This window comes from Pipra filicauda, unplaced genomic scaffold (assembly GCF_003945595.2).
Source record: "Pipra filicauda isolate LSUMZ 115617 unplaced genomic scaffold, ASM394559v2 scaffold62_size3274119_pilon, whole genome shotgun sequence".
NCBI lineage: Eukaryota > Metazoa > Chordata > Aves > Passeriformes > Pipridae > Pipra > Pipra filicauda.
Window position 1 is genome coordinate 2986560 of NW_024104787.1, and position 27645 is coordinate 3014204.

At 39.3% G+C, this 27645-nt stretch overlaps 1 protein-coding gene across 2 annotated transcripts in view; it reads right to left on the minus strand.

The window, feature by feature from the left end:
- LOC113992129 (programmed cell death 6 interacting protein) overlaps window positions 1-12431 on the minus strand; it is a 33143-nt gene extending 20712 nt beyond the window's left edge. For both annotated transcript variants that reach the window (XM_027729134.2, XM_027729133.2), the window contains exons 1-4: window positions 12108-12431; window positions 5523-5577; window positions 3711-3780; window positions 301-428 (exon numbers count right to left, since the gene is read on the minus strand). In XM_027729134.2, coding sequence (XP_027584935.1) covers window positions 301-428; window positions 3711-3780; window positions 5523-5577; window positions 12108-12313 — 459 coding nt within the window. In that variant the 5' untranslated portion in view covers window positions 12314-12431. The remainder of the gene's footprint in view (window positions 1-300; window positions 429-3710; window positions 3781-5522; window positions 5578-12107) is intronic.
- Between the last annotated feature and the right edge of the window lie 15214 nt (window positions 12432-27645).

Consider the following 27645-nt stretch of genomic DNA (forward strand, 5'->3'; position numbering starts at 1 on the left):
AGAACTTATACTAGCTAAAATTATTAAATCTTAAGCTGAAGGTTTTTAGTTAACCAACATGCTTGAGGGAAGGAGTATGGGGAACCGTACAGAATTATATGCTCCAAATCTGGTAAAAAAATATGAGACAAGACCAGGTACATAACCAATCCATCTTTGCAATTAAGAGCAGGAAAATACATACAGATATATATATTTTTATGCATGTGTATATATAGTTTTAAAAATTGAGAGATACTTATTTGATGTTCTAAGATTACTAGTTGTGAATTCACAAGCAGAAGCAGGGAGCCTCTCTACCTGATAGTGCTTAGCTGCAGCTTTTAGTCCTTCATCGTTATCCAGATTCTGTTCTGCTGCAATCTGGCTTGCCAGTGCTCCACAGTTGAACAAAACGCAGGTCTTCTCATATCCCAAACTTGCCAGAGCTGCAATCAAGACAGACAGTTACCCCAACTGTAAAAAAAATAATTTCAGTTCTCCAGCATCCTACAGCTGAGGCCAACACTACTATTATCTGTAAAGGTATCAACAGTTTCAAGCAAAAACAAACTAACAAAACCCCAGTCATACTGAACTTTTAAAGTCAAAGTCATCTGCATTCTGAAGGCTTTACACAGGCTAATTTAGTACTTCCACAAAATGTTTCCATGTGAGGAACTACAGAAAGTGGTCTAAAGCATGAAAGCAGTAGCATGAAAATCTACACAAAATAATTTTCGAGTCCTTATAAGTAGAGTGCAGCTTTTTGGTTCTTGAAGCATTACTGAGAGATAATCTGAAATACGAACTTCCACACATTAATCATTTTGTAATAGCTGTCCAATTACAAAAACTTTTACATGGTCTGTCTTCCTAGCTATTGAAATATAGGGAATTTTTCATTCTCAAAGCTATTGTTTTAGACTTAAAATTCTGAAAAATATCTTCATTATGCATGTACTGAAACACTTAAGGATTTACTTAACTAAAACTTGAGCTCACTAGACAGCAGTGTAGCCTGTCCGGATGCAACTCCTGCAGTACTTCATAGCCCCAGAGGATGGAGCCCACACTTCTAGAACCAGAAATACCTGAACAGGAGCCATTTTGAATATATTAATTGCTTTAAAAAGCTTATTTGCCATATGCAAGTGCTGGAAAAACCAAGTGCTGCAGTTATTAGTCTCCTACTGGTGTTATAAAGTGTAGACATTACTCTTGGAGAATACAGAAGAGACAACTACTGAATTTTCAGTTTCACAGACCCAGGTACAGTTATCCTCAAAACATGAACGCACTAAAGATGCACATTTGTTTCATTTCACTAACATCCAGTCTCTTTATACAGGTACAAATTCATATAGCACATCTCTGAAGTTTCTCTGTTAGAGCTCCCTGACCTGCACTCAACTCTCAGACAAGCAGGTATAAATCTGACATGCCATTTTTCCCATTTTGTTTCCCTGAGTGGAGTTGCACAGCCACTGTATCTCATGAAGATAACAGTCACTTATCTAGCTATGTCTCTTCTGAAGTTTATTTTCCAGAATTTTTCTAAAAATAAGATCTTGTAAACTTAAACAACATTGAAAAGACTAAAAAAACACAAAAAAGGAAAGAAAATATGGCTTTAAAGTTTCTGAAGTGCAAAATTACCTTAAATGCAGAATTACTTCATACTCTGGACTGCACCTCAAGTGTGATTTACTACAGTGAGAACAGCTGTTTACCAGTACAGATATTCCACAGACTCATCTGTTTATAGCACTACCTATTAACTTTGTCAACATATTTCAGATTACATGCCATGCTGTGAACTCAGTCACTTCCCAAGCGGTCACAGTACCAGCTGCCAGTGTCAGGTAGTGTCAGCTACCACTGTGATACAGACTTGGGATTCAGGGGAAGGTGGGAAGCAAAGAGTTCACCACCACAGCAAGAGCCAGAACTCTCAAGTCACATCCCTGCATCTTGTTCCCATGGAAGTCACAGGAGTTTTACACTGAATTTTTACCTGAAGACAGGCCCACCTCCTCTTAGAAGTCAAGAGGAATTTTGCTCCCTCAGTAACTGAAAACTTTGCTTTACACTGGGAAACCTCACTGCTAATTCTGATCTGAAATAGAGATATACACATGGCACAGTTAATCCGGATAATAGCATCTGGATAAACTGTGATACATCACTGTAAAGATATATAGTAAAAGACTTCTTTTGCTAATGTCTTTCCACTAAGATCTGCTTTAAAGTTTCAAAATAAAATTTATTCCACTGCCTGTTACCTGAGAATTACTCACAGCTCAGTCAAGAATTTCTTTGGTATTTCACATGGACTGCTACATAAATCTCTGGTCATCTGCCTCACAGGTTATTTAGACTAGCATATAATTAACCTTCAGACAAGTAAGCTTTCTCAAGATGCTGTGACATCATATTTATTCAAATTCTCAGGGTATCCTGAGAATCATCACCATTATGATTACTGATTTTTTTCCTCACAATTATTATAAATCTCTGGTGATTCACAAACTATGTTTAAGTCATAACTAAATATTCTGAACTTTACTATGAAACAGGTTCCATCCTCATTAAATGTTAGCCCCAAAGAAGACAGGATGAACCAAATTCTGAGAAAAAACCCACATCATCTTCATGAAGGTCTCCAATTATCCTGAAGGGCTTCTTAGAATAGTTAGAAAAGAAAGCCAAGACTTGTGTATGCATACAAACGTGGTGTATTGATACTCGTACAGTTCACATAAGCACAACTTCAGCAGGTGAATGCAGAACATAGAAAACTTCAAAAACTTTCAGTGGTTGTTAACAGAGAACTATAGAAAGGATGCAAGAACTTTAAAAATAAAAAGAGTAAGCACTCTAGCATTTTTTTCAGGCTTTGTCTAGAGTTTCAAAATTGCACTGCTCATCTTGTAATGTTAGTCAGGATGAACACTTAGGTATAAATAGAAATACTAAAGAATGATGACCCATGACTGAACAGCTCCTCATTTAATTCAAAATTATTCATGCTTACTTCTCTATTGGCAAGCGTCCCAAATCCATTTAATGATCCTGAATGTGCCGTGCAGAATTGCCCCTATATGACTAAAACAAATCAAACCCCTTAAGTTTGCAGGAAACAAATACAATTTTTTTTTCTTTCCAAGTTTTCAAATCTGTATGAAAATATTTTTAAAAGCAGTGATAGAAGAATAATTTCAGAACATGGGCAAATCATTCTATTCTCTTAAACAAAATGTGGTATCAAGGCTCAGTTACTGAAGCCAGCTACCAACACTCCCCTTCTGGAGGGGACTTACTCACTCACAATCACATTTCATAATGATCTTACTAATTTAGACCAGTAAAAGCTGGATTACCAAAAACTTACTACTGAATCTTAATGTTAACACGAACAATTTTGATTAATATCAATTGGGGTTGTTCCCAGAAAAAGTCTGAGAAGGAGACAGTACAACTACTACCAGGCTGCAGATCTCTTTGTGCCTCTGGGAATCTAATATTAATATCAATTTTATAATAATTCTTTGCATGGTGCCTATTTGTTCATTACCAATGTCAAAGTGATTAATTCATTACTAATATAGTTGAATTCATTGAAAAGCTATGTTGAAAATACTAGAAAGACTATTACCAATTCAACTATATAAAAATATTCTCAAAAGTTTAGTATCATTAATACTTGAGTTTTCGATATATTCACATACCCAATTTGGCAGATCCTCCAAAAAGTGATCCTTTATCAAAAGCATCTTTCCAGGTAAATGTTACACAGACCTGAAAGTTGAGAAAAAGAAAGATCTTTACCTCTAAAATCAAATACAAAATCTTCTTAAAATATCCCAAATTTACGTACTTAGCCCTTACATTCGAATTGCATAAAACTTTTCATTCACTTGTGGCATTACAAACATTATGGAAGTTTTAGAAAATCAAGAGTTATTAAAAAAATAAATATTCTACCTTTTTTCCTTCCTGCTAGTTTGCTCAAAACATTTCAAGTAGACAAGACAGAAATTCTCAGAATTATCTTTCAGCTCTGTTCACATTCTGAGCAACAGATAAATTTGTTTCCAAACCAAGACATTCCTTTCCCAATAAGTCTGATGGTCTGGTATAGTCACAGTTTTAAGGAAACTACCCAACCAGGCATTTTCCACTGCTCCAAATTACTAGCCTATTTGGATCTGTTTTGTAATACCAAAATCCACTCATTGTTACGAGTGAATTCAATAGCAGCATTATCAGGAAATGCCTTCGGGAAAGAGAATAAAACAGTGTGTATTATTTATACTTCCAGCATATATTCCACAGACAATGCAAATGCTTAATAGAATCTGCTTTCAAGTTCCACAATTTGATTCCTTATTCAGCTGATCAACAGGTAGGCAACTGGTATCAAACCAGAAAAGACAGCAAAAATCCTCAGTTTTTAAGTGCTTGGGGAGAATTACTTCAGAAGCTACAGGGTACTGTTTGATAATGTATTTTCCTCTAGCAGCAATGCTAGTAAAGGAAGTTCTGGTCCCAAGCTGTTCATTGCTGCTTCTACTGACTACTTCTTCCCTTGAATGGAACAGTTTACAGATATGGCAGATCTTGCTCTCTAAGTTCTCCAGTTTTCCTTATCCGAAGGGTTTGCAGATCATCATATCAAAACATTTGCACACTGAAAATCAAAGTGCTGTTCTTGGCTACAAGTGAATGCAGCTACACACAAAACTCATGTAGAAGTTAGAACAGTATTAAAATTATTCCCTTACTTATAACCTGTAAGACAAAGAAATTTTTCCTTTTAATCACAGTATTACCATTTAAATATGATTTAATGCAGAAAGAAATATAAATTCTGTCATATTTCTAAACACACCCAAAGAAAACCCACACCTTTTTCCACCAAAATACAGGAGCCTACAGATCTATTCGTTCCTTCTGAGGAAGGCTTCAGTAGGCAGAAGTTCAGCTGAATTTCTCTGTAGGTTCGGGATTCTAAAAAAATGTGGCAGAAAAAAAAACCCTAAACCCTAATGAACATCATACCTATATAAAAACTATGTCATTTGTAGATACAGAGGCAGGAATACAATGCTAAGCTCTTACATGGCTTATTCTGTTAGGTGTTGTGAATGAAACATCTGTGCTTCAAAAACCAAAGATCATATTCCATTCCATAGTAATTATGTCTTTAAAAGCCTTTAGAACATAGTATGAAACAGACTTCTGGAAAAACAGGAATCAGCACAGCATAACTCTTTCTGACCTAAACAACAGTGATCACTAGCCAAAACCAAAATGTTTCTGAACCTGTACAAAGGCAGTTATGGCCACTAGAGGGGAAGTTTCAGTATAGACTATATGCAAGCACCAGCTAGAAAATAACCAGAGATTAAGAAAATAAGGCTCAAAGAGATTAAATGCCTTGTCTGAGAGAAGTACCCTGTAGAAGACTAGGTACAGGCTTGGAAGTCATACATCGTGGGTGCCACCATTCAGTTTACAGGTTTGGTAAGTCTTCTTACCTGATTTTCAGAGAATGGAAACTTTGGTTCAATTGAACACAGTTGATCATAGTATCTATAAAAAAAAAAAAAAAAAAGAATAGCTATTAGATAAATCAAATTAATAGTTTTGTTTCTTAAGCTGGCACGTAAGGTAAGGAAAAGAGCACAAAAATCCTACACACAACTTGTGAAGCTCATTTGTAACTATGGCAGATTTACAGGCCAGACAGAATTTCTGCCTAAAGGGATTTTTTCAGTAGAGGAACAAGTTCAACAGGAGGTAGTCTTTCACAGATAATGTGGAAACCCTGTCTTACTTCGATGTAAAAGAGTATCACAGACAAAGCAACAAAACTGAGCCATTCCACTCCCTGATGGAGGGTGGATTAGAAGAGAGTATCATGCATAGGAGTCCCTATATTCACACAGGGAAACAAAGAGTACATTAAACCATGCTGCAAAAGTAAATTGCATACAGCACTTAACATTAACATGCTACACTGTACTGTCTTGATCTGAGCATTATAACCCACTCCCCTGCAAATTCACGTTCAACCATTTCAACTTCAATGCCTTTGAAATAGATGCCGTTTGTCTTGCACAGCAGCAACTAGAGAGCCTAATCCTTGATAAAACTCTTTAGTTGTAAACTTAGTTTTCATTACAGTATATTCTAGCACTCACAGTGAATCAAAACTATAAGTTTCTCTGTGCCAATATTTTGCCTAGTCACAGTGGAAGATGTTTATGAAAGAATGCCAAAACGATAATACAGCAAGTATAGCATAGTCCTTCCCACAATCTATCCAGGCAACAGTAAGCAATTCAAAGTTTTCCAGCGTGGTACCCCTACACCTGCACCAGTTGTTTAACATGACAGGCTGGATGCAGAATTCAAAACCTTTCAACTGCCAACTGCTAAGAACACATAATACGTGAAGTCTGCTTCCTATACTCTTCCTGTAGCGTATGCCATATGGGTGAACACAACATTATATTGGTCAATTTTTTTTTAAAGAATTTATATTCCCAATATACAAAACACCTTCCAGTGATGACTTTCACAGTCTGTAAAATAGGATTAACATTGTTCCCGTTTCCTTACGTTATTAAATATTGATCACTACCGATATAGGCACAAAGCACATGCACAAGACCTATGTTGTGCAGTCAATAAATGTTTAAAATTTCAAGAAGCATCTTCAAAACTCATATACAACAATAAAAATAGGTTTAGTATATTCTTCAGTTAATTACATCTGCTAGTGTATATAATACTACCAGTTTCTGAGTTCAACAGCCACTGCAATTTAAGACACAATATACTAAGCCATATCAATATACTAAGCCATATGAAAAACTACAATAATCTGCAGGACCCAACAGGACCTCCACTAATAACCTTGTAGGGTTACAAGAAAAAAAAAGAAAAAAAAAAGGAAAAGGAAAAAAAAGTCTGCAGATATTTACTGTGACAGCAGTTTAAACAAGATTAAACAATTTATCAAGTATATGTGAAAGGTATAGTTAAAAATAATAACAACCACTGAAGATCACTGCAATTACTATATTTAAACACACTTTCTTCATTGCCTTCATCTGATCTCAACACAGTTGTTTTCACATCGTATCCCAGAGAAAAGGAGACTTTGCATGCTGTTCATCCTGCCTCAATTTAATTTGTTAACCAAAAGCCACCACTAAAGCCAAGCTGTCTTCCCACATTCCACGATTACAGTGTCCCCATCTGCCATGAGGACACAGTCAAGAAGCAAAGCTTGTCAAATGTCCTTGGGAAGCCGGGTGTGCCCAAGCCTGAGCTGCCTGCAAACAGACTATTCTTTGTATGTCAACACAACCACAGAGAAAATAAGCTAAAGAGGTGTATGCTCCTCCTAAACACGCACATTGCTGCATTTAGCATCAATAAATACCAACAACATAGGGCTTTTCATTTGGTTTGGTTTAAACAAGTTCAGAATTTACGTTACTATTTTCTTTATTATTTTAAGCATGCGATGTCATTTCTTTTTATTAGAGAACTTGAAATTCTACTCAAGATTTAAGAGCTCTTTAAAGCTCTGAAGACAAAAACAGAAGACAAACATCAAGTTTTCTAGTTTTATAAATGTAAGCAGTATAAATATAACGGTATAAACACATAAAATGGTAAATGAAAATGTTAACCACAGGACAATGTAAAACTAGCAGTACAAAGAAAATAACTACAGAAGAAAAGACCACATTTGATGCACAACTCAGTTACACATAGAAAGATGAGGGTAAACACAAAGGTGTAATTTAAAACTAAATTTACAGTAATCTCACTATCAAAACACAAAGAACACAAGGCACCACACAGCTGAGTGTTGTTTGGCTGTGCCAGTGATGAACTAGAGCTACAGCGGGGGGGGCAACACAGATCTAATGCTCAAAGTACAACAGTCTCTCATCAAAACAGGCATTACACACTTCTAAATGCTAGTAAAAAACAGACATCAAATGAGTTGGAAGGTTTAAAATCAGAATTCAATTAAAATATATGTATTGCATTAAGAAATTCAAATTCTGTTCCTCCTCCAAAGAATCAAAAAGAAAAATCCCCTTCAAAAGACTGTGAGAACAAAAGATCTATCTTTGCTCTTCGAGATAAGAACCAGAGTCCCGAACTCCCAGCGGGAAATCACAACTGCAACTTTTAGCTCTCAGAGAATTTGAACAATCAAAATAAAACCATGCACTACCCTTTCCACCCCCTCTTTCTTTTTTTTAAAAAACAACTGCAGGAGTTGTTAGCAAAATTAAACCAATTAAAGTTGTACCGCCACCCCATGTTTCCAGAAAAAGGAAATTAAGTCCAGGCTAGCATTAATATTAGAGGAAGCAAGGAACCCCTCGAAGCCATAATTATAGTCAGAAGAAAAAAAAAATAAAAAAGAAAAATACCACTAAATCAAATCTGCTATGACAGAATTTAAGGAGAAACATCTGTACCAAGCACACCTACGTCACCTTCAGAGTGCTCAGGTTCTCACAAAACAAAGAAAGCTTGGAAGCAGGCTGAGGTCTTTCCCAGTTACACTATGCCCCTTTTCACTGGGTATCTCAAACACTTCTCCAAGACAAGCTTTGCACTCAGGAGTTGAACAACAGCACACCACTCACTTTTAAAGTTTTACTGGACAGTCTAGGAAATGTGGCTGCACGGAGTTAATTTCTTCCATAAAAGAAAAAAAAAAATCTGTAGTGACTACTCATCAAAACAAGGCTTCTAAAAATTACAAAACCAAGGGCAAATCCTAGATTAGTTAGCAGAAGATTAAGCCCTCATTTCTTAACAGCTACATAGTCTACAATGCTCTACTAGGTATTAGGGTCTATAAAAAGCCTCCAAGAAGTAAATGTATGCCAAGTAACATGTAAATCCATGTTTTAATTAGCTCTTCCAACCTTACTTCCTTAACAAACCAGTTTTAAACTTCAACTTCAATGAAAATCTTGCTAAAGTTGTTACTTAAACATAAGACTGAGTACCACTCTTAAATAGCACCAGGAAAATACGAGAAATTGGAAAGGTAAGGAAATTTTCAGAGGGAACACAGGACACTCAAGCATTTGTGTTCTTTGTATCATAAGCTCAGATAGATACTTCAAACTTCTGAATGTGTAGACAGTTAGACTTCTTAAAGTAACTGTGCCTTGCACAATAATTAACAGAATATATGTCAGAATAGTCTTAACAGAGTAAGAGCAAACTTATTTTCCAGCATATAAATATATGAATATAAATGGTCAGACAGGAACAAGCCACCCATAACTTGTTAAGAAATAAGGGAAAACATATATCTGATTGATTTATTTTCTCTAACTTATAGTTAGTTCAGACCTTCTCACTTCCACTACAAAATAAACAAATATTCTCAAGCAATACAATTTAAAATGCAGATGTTTTAAGAGAGGAGCTTCTGCATGGAAGGGATATCACTTCATGTTTACACTGGTGCAGAGCCACATTCAACAGCTCCTGACTACTGCAACAGCATCTGGACCACCTAAATTCATCTGCTGGTCACTGATCACCGGCAGAGAACAGATCACTGCATATGGAACTGACTCAAAACTGGTAATTATGAAATTGCAAGTGGTTTCCTTTCATTATTCAGAGAGAAAACCTGAGGTGAAGTTGCATAGTATGGATAAATTCACTTAATAATTTGCTGGCACTAAAAGAGGGAGGTCCTGCTCAGCCCCTTGGCTTTCAGCAACACTACTTCTCTTTATTTTGCACCAGCTCTGATGTTCATCTGACCTTCCACTGAACTCATTCAAGATGCTCAGAATGCCATGTACACACTTTGCCTTCCAGAAAAAGCATAAGGACCAGAACTGAAAAGAGGGCTGCCTTCTTTTGGTCATGTAGAACAACTGCTAAATAGGATGAAATGATAAGTGTGGCTGGGCCAAACAGGGATTTCAGACAGAAACTAATGGCAAACCTGACTGGCACCTTCAGAAAAAGAAGCTCATTTCCAGCATTCAAGGAAAGATAATAATATGTTTTTCAATTTGGCTGGCAAAGTCCCTCTTTCAGTTCATAGACGCCCACAATTTCCCCAACCTTCAACAGACATAAACACAAGTAGCTTCAAAAGCATACACAGCAATAAGACAGGAACAGAACAGGAAACTACAAAGATACTGTAAAACATGATCAGTACAGTCATAGTTTTTATAGTCTAAACACCCAGTGAAGGGCTGATAAGCTCAAAAAAATCAGTAACTTATTTCACAATACTTGCCTTCTTTTTAACAAGGCACTTGTTTCTTCTCCATTTCTCTTCAGTTTTTAAATTTTATAAATAAGAGATTCTAGTGAACATCAAGTGTATTTTTACTTGTTCATAATATTACAGAGATGTGTCTACAAGTATCACTTCTCCCTATAACAGAAAATTCCTCTATCTTTTTTCCTTTAAAATAAAAAACCAAGTTGCTGCCACTATGTAAAAATGCATTTTTAATAGTGCAAATGTTTGATCCCAGCTTTGTAAATAGAAATGTGTACTTAGTATTAATCTAGTGAATGAATCACAGTGACCTCAGTGAGCAGATGAGCTGCAAATACATTGGCTCAAAATATTTCCAACACAGAGAAACAGAACAACGGGGTTACCACAGTAAGGCACAGAATTGATAGGATTGGAAGGGAACCTCTGGAGATCATCTAGTCCAACCCCCCTAGAGTATGTCACACAGGAAGGTGTCCAGATGGGCTCTAAATGTCTCCAGAGAGGGAGATTCCACCACCTCCCTGGACAGCCTGTTCCAGTGCTCTGCCACCCTCAATAGAAATAAGTTCTTACAATTTAGTTTTTGGCCATTGCTCCTCATCCTGTCGCTGGGCACCACCAGAAAGAGTCTGGCACCCTCCTCTTGGCACCCACCTTTGAGTTACTTATATGCATTAATGAGATCCCTTCTCAGTCTTCTCTTCTCTAGACTAAACAGGCCCTCCTGCAGTCTCTCCTCATAAGAGAGATGTTCCAGATCTCTAATCATCTTTGGATGGGTAAAAACAATTACTGGACCCTCTCCAGTAGTTCCTTGTCTTTCCTGTCAATACTGCAATCCATAAATGTTCTGTAGATAGGAAAGAGCGACTGCTTTTGCAGATGATGGAGCAGTTTATCCTAACACAGGCTTTATGAAGACTACCAGGCAGAAGGCAGAGATGAATCTTTTGCTCATGATAACTACAGCACCACAGAGGCCCCACTAAACTTTCTGACAGCGTTAAGTAGAAAAAAGAGGATGTGACTTTACAAATAAATCAAGAAGCTGCTAAACATAGCAACAAAGTAACAAAAACATCAACACGGTAACAAAAAAACAAAAACAAACCCACACTCAAAACTGAAAGGGAAGTGAAAAGAAAGCTGTAACAGCAAAAGGTAAAAGTTTTCCTCTCTCGGAAAAGCAAAATGGTCTGTTGTGGGTACAAACAAAGAGAGGAAATTTATGTCCAATATTAGGAAGAAATTCTTTACTGTGAGGGTGTTTAGACACTAGAACAGGTTGCCCAGTGAGGTTGTGGATGCCCGATCCCTGCCAGCATTGAAGACCAGGCTGGATAAGGCCTTGAGCCATCTGGTCTAATGGAAGGTGTCCCTATTCATGGCAGGGGAGGTTGGGACGAGATGATCTTTAAGCTCCTTTCCAATCCCTTAGCATTTTATGATTTTACGATTTCTAGATCCAAGAGCTCCTAGCACGACACAAACACTGGGAAGGGGACGCTAATGGGGACAAGGCCTCCCCCCCCGCCCGCGCTGCCATCATGTGACATCCCACGACACCCGAGCGGCGCGGCGAGGGCGGGGGACCCCGGGATGCTGCAGGACACCGGAGCGCCACGGCGCCTGCATCCCACAGGCCGCCGGAGCCGGCCCAGCAGCCCCGGCCGCTTCTTCCCGGCAGGAAGGGCCGCCCACACCTGGGCCCGCCCGCACCTGGCTCCGGCTCCGCCACGCCCAAGGCCCGCAGCTGCCCCACAGGGACCCAGGGCTGGGGGAGATGGAGGAAGAGGGATGGCGAGGGCCCTACCTGAGGAGGGTCTCCAACGCGCTCTCGTGCTTGTCGAGCGGGCGGCCGAGCGCGCTCTTGCGGAGCCGGCTGAGCTCCTCGGCGGCGCGGCAGTGCTCGGCCTGTGCCTCGGCGCCCGGGTAGCTCTGCTGGATGAACTTGCACAGCGGCTTGGCCAGGTCCACCTCCGAGGCCTTCTTGAGCTGCACCGAGATGAAGTTCGTCATGTCCGTCGCCGCCCGGCGGGCAGAGCCGCCGCCGCCCCGGCCCCTCTCACCGCAGCGCAGGGTCCCTGACCCGCCGCCGCCGCTTCCGGGAGCGCCGCGCACGCGCACTGCGCCCCGGCCCGCCCCCCGACCCGCTCCGCCGGCACCGCCTCCGGGAGGGAGGGAGCGGCTGTGGGAGAGGCTCGGGAGGGGCGGAATGGCTGTGGGAGAGGCCCCCGGGGGGAGTCACTTGCGCTGCTGCGCGCACGGCACGGGGTAGGAGGATAGCCGAGGAAGGGCTGGCTCGGCCGATCATCAAAACTTTGCGCTGTCTGTACATTTTAACAAACAAAGGCATCAGCGTTCGTTAGTTCTAAATTACATAGCTTTTCTATTAATTAGTACTCCAACCCCTATTTCCTAATTATATCTCTTTCTCCTCGTGCTAATTAGTCCTCAGGCGCAGTTCTTCCCTCCGTTTGAATCTGGCGTCCCTTTTGAGTAGGCGGTCAATGAGTCAGTGGTTGCGATCCCACTGCTGGAATTACCTTTCCCTCACTTACCGCTCAGTTCTGTTGACTTCAGTCCTGCTATTTCTTCCCAGACAGCCCATTCATCTTGGGATTGTCTTCCCTTATCCTTAAAAGATTAGCCAAGTGTACAAACACAAAATCACGGAATTGTTAGGGTGGGAAGGGACTTCTGGAGATCATCTAATCCAACCGTCCTGCCAAGGCAGGGTCACCTAAAGCAGGTCACACAGGAATGCGTCCAGGTGGGTTTGGAAAGTCTCCAGAGAGGGAGACTCCAAGACCTCCCTGGGCAGCCTGTTCCAGTGCTCTGTCACCCTCAATTGAAAGAAGTTATTCCTCATATTGAGGTGGAACTTCTTGTGTTCTAGTTTTTGGCCCTTGCTCCTTATGCTGTTGCTGGGCACCACCAAAATGAGTTTGGCACCATATGAAGCTCACAATGCAATTACTTAATCATAGCTGTTCAGCTACAGCTACTGATTAACAACTTAAAAGAAGGCACAAAGTTTCACTCAAACCTCTCTCCAAACCTTGAGGGACTCAAATCTTGAGGGGCTTGGTATCATTACCCCTCTAAGGCTACAAGACGAGGGGCTTGGTATCACCGGGCCCACTGCCCTAGGGGAAGCAGGAACCATGCTCCACAGATGAACCCTCCTATCTGTCCAAACCGCCAGGAGCCTCAGGAAGGCAGCGAGCTTGAGTGCTGCATGGTAGGAGTTGTGACTGTGGAGCTCAGCTGTGGAAAGGAAAAACCTCACAAGCTGTGACACTGTGGTGAAAGCAGTGGCTACTAGAAAGGAGTGGAGCTGTCAGGCATTTAACGCCTTAGAGTGTCCCATTCTCAAGCCCTGCCCTAAGGATCAGTGTCTTAAATAAAGCGAAACGCGGCTTCTCCATAGCAAGCGTGGAAATGTGTCTATTGGCAGTATACGGTGCAGATTCATGCGTTGTGTCGTCATGGATCAGCCACATTATGCTTGCTTTCTGCTGACTCAGCACAGCGTGGCTCAGACAGGCAAAACAGGCACTCTGCCCGCCAGGCTGGCTGGTCTGGGGACCAAAAAGGGATATTCAACCCATGTGCTCATCTCTCCTTTTCCTCTGCCACTTGTTCCAGACAGCTAAGGCTCTAAGCCTGCTATTTTCTTCTTGCATAAGCTACCAGGTGATGGCACCACAAAAAGGAATGGTAAAACCGCTTTTAAAATTACATATTTGTTCTCATGTTGTAGCAGACAACGAGTTTTGCTGTAGAGCAGGTGATCCATCCGTACTGAAAGTGTGCTTTACTAAGTAGAGCTATCTTTGTCATCTCATGAACGTCTAAAGTAATGTGGCATAAGAGGAAAAGGGTAGAGCCTGGGAAATCAGTCTTAACCACTCCTGTCACCACTGGGAGGGGCAGCTTGTCCAGGATTAAATGTGCTTGTACGCAATCCAGAGATGCTGTGGCAATGGCAGCTGGGCCTTCCCAGGCACAGCCATAGGGAAGGAGACAATGGAGTTGTCCTCATTCTGCTGCATCCGGTCACTTTCAGTAGGGCCCAAGTGTGTACCCTTCAGAGTCCTGCCAGATTGCTTCTGTTAAAAACCTTTGCTATAGTTACAAAAAGTGAATATATGTGTTATCAGTTCCTTGGGACTCTCCTGGCTCCTGCGCTGAGTAAACACCCAGTTGTGTTTTTTATAGTTCAGTCAGAACTAATTAGTAGTTGACTCAATTTTACATTAAAAAAAAATATATCCTACAATGAATGCAAAAAGTAAGCTGTCCTGCCATACTCATATCTGAGTGCATGAGTTCCTCCTGGGTGTATATTTTCCTCCGAGATTTTATTGCCCACTTACACTTGCAAGTATTTGGTGTCTTAACTTGAGTTAGCCTTGCACTGGGTGCACTTTCCTGTCCTAGAGAACACCTCCACCCTCGCAAGCTTGGATTCTGATCAATTTTAATACACAGTCTTAAGTGTGGGCAGTTGCCTCCATTTGTTTCCAATATCAAGACCTTCTGGAGTATAGTAAGCCTACAAGATACATGGCTGCCTATATATGGAAGATGGAAGCCATCAATACCTTCCAGCATAACACTCATAAACATGGAAAGGGTGTGAATAGGGAAGGGCAAAAACTGCAGCTATGAGATCATAGTTCTACTTTAGAGCCATAGTGACCTTTAGATGGCTGTTGCTCAACAAATGCAATGACTGATACTTTGCATTCCTAAACATCCACCACCACAACACAGAAATTTCACTTTGTCTTAGAACAAACCACTAGAACTTCAAATGTACAGGTGATTTGCTTCTTTCCTACATATTTCTTGTTAAATCAGTACTCCTCTGAAGGCTTTATTCTGATTATTACAATTATAATGTTATAAGCAGTAATGACTTGTTTCCTTGTTACCTCTGACTAGTTAAGTACTATTTCCCAATTTAGATATGAGGAAGCCACACAGTCAGGAGTTATCAGTGCTGGGGGCATAATCTACATCTTCTGACTCACAGTCCTGTGCTTTAAACAACAGACCATACTTCCCTCTTCAACAAATTTATGATGCTATCTAAGGGAACTACTTTAAAACAGGTTTCCCCAAAATGTTTGAAATGAGGCAGCATAAACAAGTAATAGCCACTGATAACATTGCATTATAATGTAGACCATTAGATGTCCCCAGCTTTCCTCTTTTTCCTAAATAACCATCATGCATATGTAGAACACCACAGTTTTGCAAAAGCACCTCTAAAAGTCAGATTTGCTTTCAGTACTCAAACCAGCTTTTCTTCAGTTTCTTGGGGTTTATCTACCATTTTTAGACAGAATAACTTTCATTTAATCACTCAGATCCAATCCCTAACCCTAACCCTAACCCTCATACCCTATTTCCTGTCTATTGGGGCAACTATGCTTAAGAAGAGGTGGATGTAGTAGGGAATATTATTGTAATTTAATCCTGAGCCAATTATACAGCTGTTTACTGAACCCAATCTTGTGTATAAATTTCTGGAATATCCAAAGCCAGGCATGCAAAGTTTGACTTAGATTTTGGCATAGAAACTCTGTAATCAACAGATTTTGTTGCAATGTTTATGGTGTGCTGTTTGAAAAAAGTTCAGAGCCTTCAAGTCCCGGTTGGATGGGGCTTTGAGCAAACTGGTCTAATGGAAGGTATCCCTGCCCATGGCAGAGGGTTTGGAACAAGTTGATCTTTAAGGTCCCTTCTAACCCAAATCATTATATGACTCTATGATTTTAAGTTTGTAGAAATAAAGAAAAGGTTTGTCCTACTTTTGTTTAGTGTTGAACCATTGGTGTGACTTACTAAATCATTAATTCTTTTTACATATATAAATTACGGAGTTTTAAATAATTTTTACTCCGAGGAATGGAAAACAAGGTAATTACCATATTGCATTAAAAGCAAATGAAAAATTAAAAGTCTACTTTTTGTGATAATGGACTAAATTTTCCCTTACACTGCACTTATTCTTGCTATGAACATTTCCTTGAAATGTCACAGGATTTCAGAAGCCCCAACAGGAGATGGGTAGTGTTCTAATGTTATCACGTCTTTAATTAGTTATTGAAAGAAGAGAGGATTAATGACCTTGAAACACAAGTGTTTTGCAATATATCCTTCCCCTAAATATGCCATGTTTTTGTTTCTTCTAATTTTAAAATAATAAACAACTGAATTAAAGTATGTGATTCTTTTTTCATTCCAGAAGAGAGAAGAGTTTTTTATTTTACAAATTGCTCTTACAAGCTTGGCTGATTAAGTTACCCCTTAAGATCTGACAGTCAGAAAGTTTTCACTTAAATTCTATATTACTAAATAATGCAAACGTATCTGTAATAGAAAGTAACAAAATAGATGAAAGATACCTGGACAACTTTGAATCTCTTAATTATTGCACTATGGGGTGTACCTAAAGCAACAGCTTTATTTTGTTCACTTTAAAACATTGCTTGCTTTATTTAAAGCATTGTATTTCATATTTTAAAATAATTTTGTTCAACTATGTCATCAGTTCAATCCAAATATTTTTTGAACCAAAGAACAGAGTAGCCTTCAAAGAGGCAGAAATTAATATTTGTCCTTTGTTGTTATTTACAATATGTAAACAAATTTTATATTGGTTTTGCCTGTATATTCAATGCAGGAAAAATACCTTTTCCTGTTTATTACCCTACAATTACAAGGCTTGACTAGAAAACTCCATGTGTAATTTCAAGACTACTAGGTTTATTACATTGAAGATATGAAAGAAATTAAATCTGGTTAAACTGAGGAAGATTCTTTTGAAGTCATCATCGAATCAGCATATTTCAACAGTATTTTTTATTCTGAAATAGCTTTTAAATTATTCAAATAGAAATAATGTTACAAAGCTTGAAATACACCTGGATAGAAGTAGGGAATTAGGTGGTCAGTCATTGATACAGCATAATGGTTGCTAGTATAGAGACATTGTTTTTTGCTACAGGGAACAGGCAGGACAGTAAATAAGATCCCAAAAGAAATACCTCCACTTGGTAAATTCAACTGAAAACCAGTGCTGAAATTCAGTTCTGTCATTCAATGGATGCTAAGTAATCCTTTCTATTGACAGTGAATTTTTTATTTTTGGTGTTTCAGGTGGAGAAGGGCCTGTAGGTTGCAGTTCAAATATCTAAAACTCCTTTACTGCACAAAACAGTCTTGTTTTTCGAGAAGACAGTAATAAACTTTGTCCCTTTTGTGGGCTGTGTACATGTGCCCCAACAGGGACAAGCATTCTGCTCATGTGTGAGGGGGGGAGCATCTGTCATTTGGCTGGGGGCATTTACCTCTACTCCTGTGCCTTTAGCAGCAGCTGCCCGAATATGCAGTTCAGCTCTTCACTTCCTGCCACATTATTTGCCACCTACTTACTAATTCAGATGAGGAACATGCTCTTCCCACTCAGTAAAGTGGTGTTGAGGGGTTTTGAACATTTATGCTCATATGGGCTGATCCTCTGTATCCACATCTGTGCATATTGCCATTGTCACTGTGTAGATGGAATCTATTGTGTAAAAGCATCTTGCAGGCATGGGGAAGAATTTCCCATTCTGCTCTGGACAGAGCAGAGTCACACTGCTGGAGGATTCTAGGAGATGACAACAGGGGCCAAGGCCTAATTTTAGGTTCAAGGGGGATTACAGGCATGTAAGGAGGAAAGCAAGGACCCGATTTAAAAGCTGTCAATTCAGAGTTGCTCCTTCTAACATGGGAATTGAAAGAATCATTCCCCAGGACCATGGTCCAGGAAGCATGGCTGTAGTCCTTATTCTCTGGAAACAAGAAACTCAGGTTCACAACAGACTGAGACCTTACAAAAAATGGGAAGATCAAATGAAAGATGGAAGACCCTGATGAGATCAGGGCTGTTCCATGGTCCATGCAGGGAGAGATTTATGACTTTTCCCAGTTCAAAACATCTCCTTAACACATGTACTGACAGGCTTACAAAGAGCCACTTCTAATACTTTCTGAAAGCTGTGAAGATCCTCGTGTCCTGCTGTTAAATTTTTCAATAATATGAGGTTTTTATCTTACACATTCCAAACATAATGAATCAGAACAAAGTTTCTCTGTTATGTAATGTAACAAATGCCAGTACAGGCAGCTCTTTGAAAAGTTTGGTCTGACCACAAAAATCTAGGGATAAAGAAATGGCAACAGGATTTGCTGACCACACTGCCAGAGGATTCCTCCTAAAAATGCATGCTTGGCAATGCTCAAAGGAGAAATTATAGACTAACTTGTGCTGGTACAGTCTGCAAAAAGTAAGATGCAAAAAATGTGGTTTAATCTTCTATTTCATCATTCTCCTGGCTGATCATTCTTTTGTCTTGAGAGCAGGCAACAAAATCCAGCATTAGCAGAGTGCTTTCGCACAAAAAATGGAAGGAGAGGATGATTTGGTCACAGGCATCTTTACAATATGTGCCTTTTTCTAATTTATTTTCCATCGAAAGAAGTAACAGGCTCACATTGTTTCTAATTGCGGTAGGACATCCATAGGACATCCCATAGTCTGACTCAGACATTAAAGAGGAGAGTTTGAGAGACACTGGATGAGCCAGTTTCTGGTATGACACTGCACTGCGGTCAACACCTTTGCAAAAGTTACATAAATTAGGGCAGATTTCAGTGTACATTTGTCATATATGATTCATCCTGGCATAAAGCATCTGGACGGGGTTTGACTAATACCAGTACCTGAAACATTACTGTAAGGAATTTATCATGCAAATTATATTTTACAAGCTCCTGAAATTATCCTTAATACTCCATGAATTCTCAGGTTGCTCTACCTGACATTCCCTCTGAAGTTCCCGAAAGTCTTAGTGTCATATAAACAGACTGAAATTTTTGTAATGTGTTTCTTAACTGGTATTTTATTCTGTAGAATCTGGCATTCAACTGATTTGTATCTGCTACTTTTCTTCCATTTAGACTGACATATAAACTATAATGTTACACTCCTTTCAAACTAGTATGTTTGTGTGCCTAGCTACTTAACCCTGTTTCCTCTCCTCTCAGATACAGAGGTGGTGACATACACAAATAAGATAATCCAAGGAACATGAGATAGGTTATTCCTACTTCAAATATTATGTTTAAATGCATGCTTAATTACCATCCATTCTCTGTGCAAGCATTGACAGGCTTATCAGCAATCATTTTCACAATCAGCTGGCACTACCTCCAAACTACGTAGCTAGGATTTTGACTATGACTAGGCAGAACTGACATTAAATTGTCCCTAGGACAATTCCTATCCCTAGGACAGTGAACTTCACAAAGTAAAAATCAAAGACTGATCGCTTCTTTACTGATACAATCCTTTGTGCTTCTGTAGTTCTGATAACACCAGACGTGCATGCATTAACTTTCAGGCCTCTAGTTTTGTGTATTCCTTCTGTACCCCTATGTCTATATGAACTTATAGCATCTGCTTCCTCCACTTTTAACAGGCTTCAAAGCATATACTTTGGATTGGTTAGCTAGATGTGAGTCATCATAGCAGGTCAATTCGTTTTCCCATGGTGTGTTTTGTTCTACTTCATGACTGTCACTTTTTCCATTTTGATCATACTGGTATTACCTGCTTGGCATGGCAGTATATCAGTGACTGTTTTCAGGGATGAAGCAGCCAAAGAATTTTTTGTTTACTATGTAGATGATTCAATATGACTTTTCATTTAATGTACCTAGTGTTTATATGCTAATTATTTAAATGTTATGTTTTATTGGCCAGAAATGTATGCAGTGATTCAATGGTAACCATCTCCGTTTGTATAAAACTCATATATAAAGTATAAATACATGCACATCAAAATACAGCTCAGAAAAGCAGCTCAGTGAGAGATGGGAAATTTTACTTGAGATGTATTGTTTGTTAAGAGCAAAGATAAAAATCAAAGATGAAAATTTAGGGTTCACCAGAATTTTTTTTTTCAGAAGTGCTGTAGTTGTACCTAGTCATCTTCACTCTTGGGCTATGACAGCTTGCTGACACCATGTCTCATCACTGACAAACAAAAAGGTTGCTTCAACTCATTTCCTCTCGTTTTCTCCTTTGATCAGATGGAATAATAAACCATACTTGAGAATGGCACGTTAACCAGACTATATGCAGGGAAACAGAGGAATTAAGAATGGTGATTCTTTAGGAAATGGAAAAGGGAATGCTGTAAAGAACAGAGGACTGTAGGCAATTACTGGAAGCTGAGTTGATGACTCAGAGTACTTGGGAAAAGGCATCAAGCTTAGGGTGTCCTGATCATGGTGAGCATGAAATTTTTGGGGCTTTTGAATGTTCAATGAGGAAAATAAGGAGCATGGTTTTATTTGCCATACTACCTAGTAAATAACTATAGATACATATATACAAGGGTCTTTGCCAACATTGAGGAACACTTTGCTAATTAGGTTAGACAATAATTAAAGCAATTATATTTTAATAGACCTATCATAAACACACCAGAGAAGTTATTTGTCAGAAGAACTCTCATGCTAGGCCCACGAGAAGAACCAGGGATTTCTGTTGTAGTAGAATTTATTAACATATTGTGGTCATTAGCTGTCTCTTGCCTTTTACTTCTCTTCTCATTCCACCTGCACCAGAAGAAGTCTTCCTACAAAAATGAACAAATTACTAGACTGGTAATATTTGCTAAGGATCTTTCCATGTGTGAGGCAGCATGAGAGCAGTCTGAGGCGTGGCTGAGATGTTCTTCAGTACTTGTCATGCATAGTGCTGAAAAGTCCTATGGGAAACACAGCAATTATGGTACAAGTTAGGGCAACTCTTAGGGTAGATGGAATTTTTCCAGGAACCAAACTGGCCTGAGGCAACTTCGGAGTGGAGATAAATACATATTCCTTGCATTTGCTTTCTGCTCTGTACTGCACCTGAAAGGAACTAAATTGTCTGAGCTGTCTCAGTTTTGTAGTGTTATCAATATTAGCGTGCTGCAGAGGAAGAACACAACTGCATGAATTAGTGTATAAGCAAATAAAAAAATGCTGTCTGAAGCACCGTATAACTGTAAAGAGTTATGAACTGTAAAGAGTTTTTCAACTGTAAACAGATGAAAAAAGATGGAAATGTACAAAGTTACTTATTTAACACACAGTGCAAAGATTCTTGATGTAGCCCCACCAGAAGTGCTTCTTAAAACAGAAGCCTCTAGAAGGCCTGCTGCAAGCCAATTAGGTCTGTATGACAGCACAGAGGTAGCTGTCACACCATACTGTACAACCCACAACGTTGTTACCATCAAGGAACAAAATGCACTCTTAAAACTCACTTATATAAGGGAATGAAAAAAATTTTAAAAACAATTACCATGTGAATCACGTTTCCACCATTACCCTCAGCTCTGCCTAAATAAATAGGGAATACAGATAAAAATGATAGGGAGCTCATTTTTTCTAGCCACAAGATAAAGCCATGATTTTGACTTATTTCCTGAGAGGAGTAATGTATCTTTTGAATCTACTGCCAACTGCAAATGCCATGCTGACAAAATTTATCTCTCAGAGTGAAAAGATTGTACTGTACAAAGCTATTATGTATTAATTTAATATTGGATTTTCTCCTTGTTGCAGGATCAGCTCTCTATCTTATGATTACTAACACATGCAATAAAACACAGTGATGAGAACACATTTGAAATTAAGTTGGATTTTATCATATAATGGACTTTTATCAGAGTGGGAAAAAAATAGGGTTCATAAAACCAATATCTAGTTAGTGGTTATGGAAAGAAAGTATATCTGCAATTAAACGATAGTGGTGGTACATTAAATAGGAGTGACTAATGGTAGATGAATGTAGTTAAATAAAGCTGGAAATATTTAAAATATCAGGAACAGTTTTATAGTGAAACCATATGATCTGCTTCGGCTTGATTACTCTCAGAAGGCCTGCTGCTGTACAACCCTTTAGGCAAAACACCTGCTGAGATCCATATGGTTATAAAGAAAGATTACAGGCAGATTTTAAAGCTGATAAAGACTGGATTCAAGCAACAATTGTATAGCTATTGCCCAGTTCTGTGAAATACAATTTGCATTATCTTTCCTCTTTGTGGAAAAATATTACTTGCTTAAATAGTCGTTTACATGTACTACTGGACACAATTATGTTTTGTGATAATTGTGTTCTTGGATTTTCATGTAATGGCCATGCCTTGACATGGAAGGTAGTGTATACATAAAACTATGTTTTGTGATAGAGGTTTTGTGATCTCACCTGTATTTCCATATTAGACTGTACACTGCCTGAGGCCAGAACCCCTGACCGTCAATTATTTATGCACACGCTAAGCACTGAAAGGGTAACCTCATTAAGGCAGCAGAGGATCCTCCTCACATGTTACCAGTGGGTGCAATGAGGAGGTCTGGGCTGATCTGCTCTCAAGCCCTGCAGCTGGGACAATTACAGGGCCACACCACAGCCTGCACTGCCAGCGCTTACCTTCACCTGTGATGTGCATCTTCAGATATTCTTGCAGCACGGGTGGGATATTCAGCTGTCTTGTTTGCTAGGCTGACTGCACACTGACAGGGCATAGGAGAGAACATCACGCCATGCTCCAGCTCTGGAAGGGCTGAGCACTTAGTGAGTGATAGAGCCAGAGTCTGCCTATCACCTACAAGAACAAAGCCGTGCTGGTAGTAGACAAACACAGCCACAGCAGCCGTACCTATGCTTTCACTTTGGCCTTCAGCTGCAGCAGCTGCAGGCCTTCCTGCAGCAATGGCAGCCAAACACCAAACCCTGGGATACCAAGCACTGCCTAGCAAGTCTCTCTGAGGCTGACTGACAGGCTCCAGCTACTAGTGAGAACAGCAAAAATATTTGTATTGAATAACACTCTTTGAATAAAACTCCTGGCCTGGTCAGAAATATGGTCACATAACCACACAAATACCATGCTTTCTGCAACGGTACCTTGAAGGCAGCTTTTTTGGTTTGCAAAAACACACATCTTGAAATACATAAGGTTGCACAAATATGCACTCAAAAATGCTTTCAAAGCCAAAAGGTCTGGTGTCTTTTTCTGATATAACTATAGCATATCCCTATGTATGGACATCCCTGGAAGCACGCTGCAGTCTGCAGTGTGAACATGGATAGAGTAACCTGAAATGCAGAGTAGACATAGCCAGCATATCTGCTTCATTCTCCAGGCTCAAGTTAGCACTTCTTGAAGCAGCACCAAGATATCGATTGCATTGCATCAAAGAAGGAAAATGTTGCTGGTCCAATTTGCCTCTGTGAAACCCAGAGAGTGCAGTCCTTGTGAAACTTCCAGGATCCCAGGGAAAACAAAGTAGTGCTACAAAATGTGAGGAATGTTGCAACTTCTCTGAAAGACTTCAGTAGCAAAATTTGACTGACTGAAGCGTTAGCTTGAAGAAATAAAATGGATTATTGGAAAGCACTTTCTTTTCATCATGCATACTTCAGAAAAATAAAATTGGGAGAATAATACAGTCTCTATTGAAGTATGTCTCAACTTGTTTTTCCAAAAATACATATAACTGGATGCTAGTTTTGAAAATGTCATCATGCCCCAAGATTGCTTTCGTAAATATGAGGAATTGTAGCCATTGCCAAGATGTGCTTCATTCCTATTTTTGGGCATACTTTGAAAGTTCAGACTTAAGCAACTCACTGCACTCAAAAGAAGTTGTGCTTAGGTAAGGACTAACACTAAACCTCATCATAACAGGATTTTCTGGATTTCTGAATCTCAGTGCAAGTCTGTAGCTAAAATTTTGAAACTAGTCCTTAGAATTATAATGGTCCACAGCAAAACCACAGAGATAAAGAAAAGTGAACTGTGGGTGGAAAACCAGACTCTATGTTGAAATTTTAGGTGTTGTCATTCAGGTCCGTCTCAGATCTCTAGTTCAGATGGACTGGTTCTACTGCTCTTACCCCTCCTTTACCACATAGCTTTGTGACAGAAGTGGGATGTAAGTTTTACATTCAGATGTTTAAAGAGTTTAAGACAAAAGAACACTGCCATTCTCATACACATAAAGAAACATGTATTTTTACACTTCAGAAAATAAGAGAGCATATACAGAGGTAGGAAATTAGTTTATTTTAATTGCAACCAAGAAATCAGAGACCAGAAATACATGATTAAATCCACAGTATGAGGATTCTGGGTGCATTCCCCTTGCAGAGGCCTGACTGCCTGTTCTGGAGGCCAGCAGTGATGTGATATAGCTGTGTAACCTTGGATCAAAAAGCTGTGAAAAGCTGGTGAGTGAGAAAGAGCTATGAGAAGCCCCTCTGGAGGCTTCCCTGCTTCACTTAGGAGTGGTATTTAAGCTCCAGTTATCACCCTGGGCCCCTATCTGAGGTACAGTGTGGCTGTGGTGCACCTGAGCCATGCACCTCACCAAGTCAAGACACCTGGCTTGACCTGGGACCTGCCTTTGTGACTGCAGACCTGTCTGGCAGCCACCAGGCTGTTGGCTGACCCTGGGTACTGCCAGAGGATCGCTCTGCTTGCCTTGCTCTGGCACAGGGCACAGTGAGGCCCCTGCTCCGACTTGGTCGGCTGGTGGCTTTCCTTCCCTTAAGTAGCAGCCTGCTCTGGCTGCAGTCCTCACTGCAATGATCCCTGTGCAGTTCACAGGGGCCCTTGGGAACCCCGAAGAACATCCTCTTGGTACCAGGATCCTTGAATAAAAGTTACATTGTCAAGGCCTAAGAATGAAGAACATTATTTTACTTAAAAAAACCCCAAAACTATTCGTCACTACATTGATATTATTTTAGCTGAGGTTGTGCAGTCTTTTCTTTCCAAAATGATCAGGCTGTAGATTGGGATTTAAAGTAGTTTAAAATGAGCCAACATGTTTAACATAAGCAGGTATCTAAACTGAATGAACTAGAAGTCTGGTTATAGATAATTTTTTAGCTAATCACTCACTTCTATACATTCTTGATTTGCTGTAAGTGTCTGGTGTGACATCCATTAGAGTCAGCAAAGGGGATGGTTCAGACATCCACTGCAAAGACAGGTGCATGCCATGCTGGGGGTTTCCCTCTGCTGTCACTCTGAGTACTGACATGCTTGCTCACTTGTGCATTGGGTGTATGTTCTGGAAATCCATAACACTGGATACACTGGTGTGCAGAAACCCCCTCATGCAGAAATTTTGATTTCAGTAGGAATTTACTTCTAAATAGGCTGGTTATTGTCTTCAAATGCTGGCAATGAATACAAGAATGTCTATGCTATGAGTCATACAATATGAAAAAAAAGGGAATTCATAATTGAGACATCACAGACATTATAGTTACTGAGTTAAAAGCAGATTAAAAAGAGTCTCCTTTTGCTGCCATGAATTTGCATAGTATTACTTGGGGTTTTATGTATAAAAAATATTATACTGTATTCTTGTCTGTATGATGACATATTTTTCTTAACTTGTCTTTAGTGAAATAGTCCCCCAGACCTGCTGTGTGGATTAGTGAGTTCTCTCAGTGGAAAGATAGATGCTCTAAAAGGGGAACAAACCCCCTATTCATAATCTGACTCTAAGAAATTTTGTCTCTTCAAAGTTACTGTTTCAAATCTGTACATTCACTTCTCTAACCATTTCCATTCTAAAATGTGAAAATGGTGAAGTACCTAAAATTTTTAATAAAATACCCATAAATTGGCACCTAAGAATTGGTTTATGAAAGTTCTAACTGCAACTTTATGGATTAGGGTAAATGACTATCAAATTCTTTATACAGATGTGTAAAAAGGTGTCTGCTAGGATCAAACAAATTAGAATCATAGAATCATTTAGGCTGGAAAAGACCTTTAGCATCATCGAGTCTAAGCATTAATCCAGCACTGTTGAGTACACCACTAAAATTAATGGCTATAGAATTTATTGGGAAGTAAACTGAACATATACATGGGTTTAAGAAATACCAAAGAAAAGTTAGAAGTTGTCTTGAATAATTATTTGAAATGTGTTGGGTTTTTAATTAAATTTGTGCATGTATGTTTACAAAACAATTTATCTTTTAAGTTCTGACAATTACATTACATTTTAATTATAAGAAACTTTTACTAATTTCTGTTACTTCAAGTAATTATTATTTATTTCCACGTTTTCTTTAAGAGATCCCATCAGTATACATCACATCAGTACCTTGTCCTCTTTCTGGAAACATTAAAAAAAAAAGAAAAGAGCAAGCCCAATCCCTGATACTGGTCAGGGTCATAGGATCTGAATCCAGTCTCAGTTTTAAAAAATTGTCTGAATTTGAGCCACTTGGATTCATACGGTTTTGTTACTTGTTTCCCAGTTAGATAACTATATATGACTAAAAGATGTATTTTCTTGACAGAGTGCTATATTTACTGATCATTAAAACACTATGAATTCAACTACATTTAATTTAAACAATGCAATTCAGAACCCTCATACACAAAACTACTTACTGTCTTCCCCCATAATCTACCTTGCTTTTCCCACTATTTTACTTGATTTACAGTACTGTTATTTTCAGAGCTGTATTTATAGGTATTATCTCATTTAAATTTTCATTCTAAAATATATTATTCTGTCCAGCTTGGGACATTTGTACAGGTTATCACTTTAACCGTAGGAAAACAGGGAGAATTGGTGCACTCTCTGTGTTCTTAGAAGCAACCTTCACACTCCCTTGTGTCGGCTGGTGCAGAGATACAAGAAAGAGTGACTCAGCATCTCTCACAGGAGACACAAAGAGCCAGCTGCAATGACTACACCACGCTGTGCAAGAGGTTTGCAGGATTTGTGACTGCTGCTTTAGTCCCTGATGCTGCAGATGCACAACTTTTCACAGGTGAGGCACAGGAGGTCAAGACTTGGGATGGGGGAGGGAGGGAGGAGAATGTCTGAACCCTTTTTTTTCTGAAACCCTTAGAACGCCTCCTGCACAGAGTGGGTGACAGTTCTGAACTGCAAAGTAATTTAATAGAAACACATCCTTGTACAGTATAGCCCCATAACAGTGTGTATTTGGCCAAAGATGCTGATGGCTGTAGTAAGTACAGTCAGCTTTACACTGCAGGTTCAACAGCACCAACCCAGATACAAGAGACCCCAAACTGTTCTAGACAAGGACAATAATTTATTTTTTTCAAGATAAAAAATAAAATCATCCATGACTTTTTTTCCCCCTAGAACACAAACGAATACTTACATTTTTTTTCATATTCATACTCATTTGCAGAAATTCCCCCCAAAATACCAACTGATAT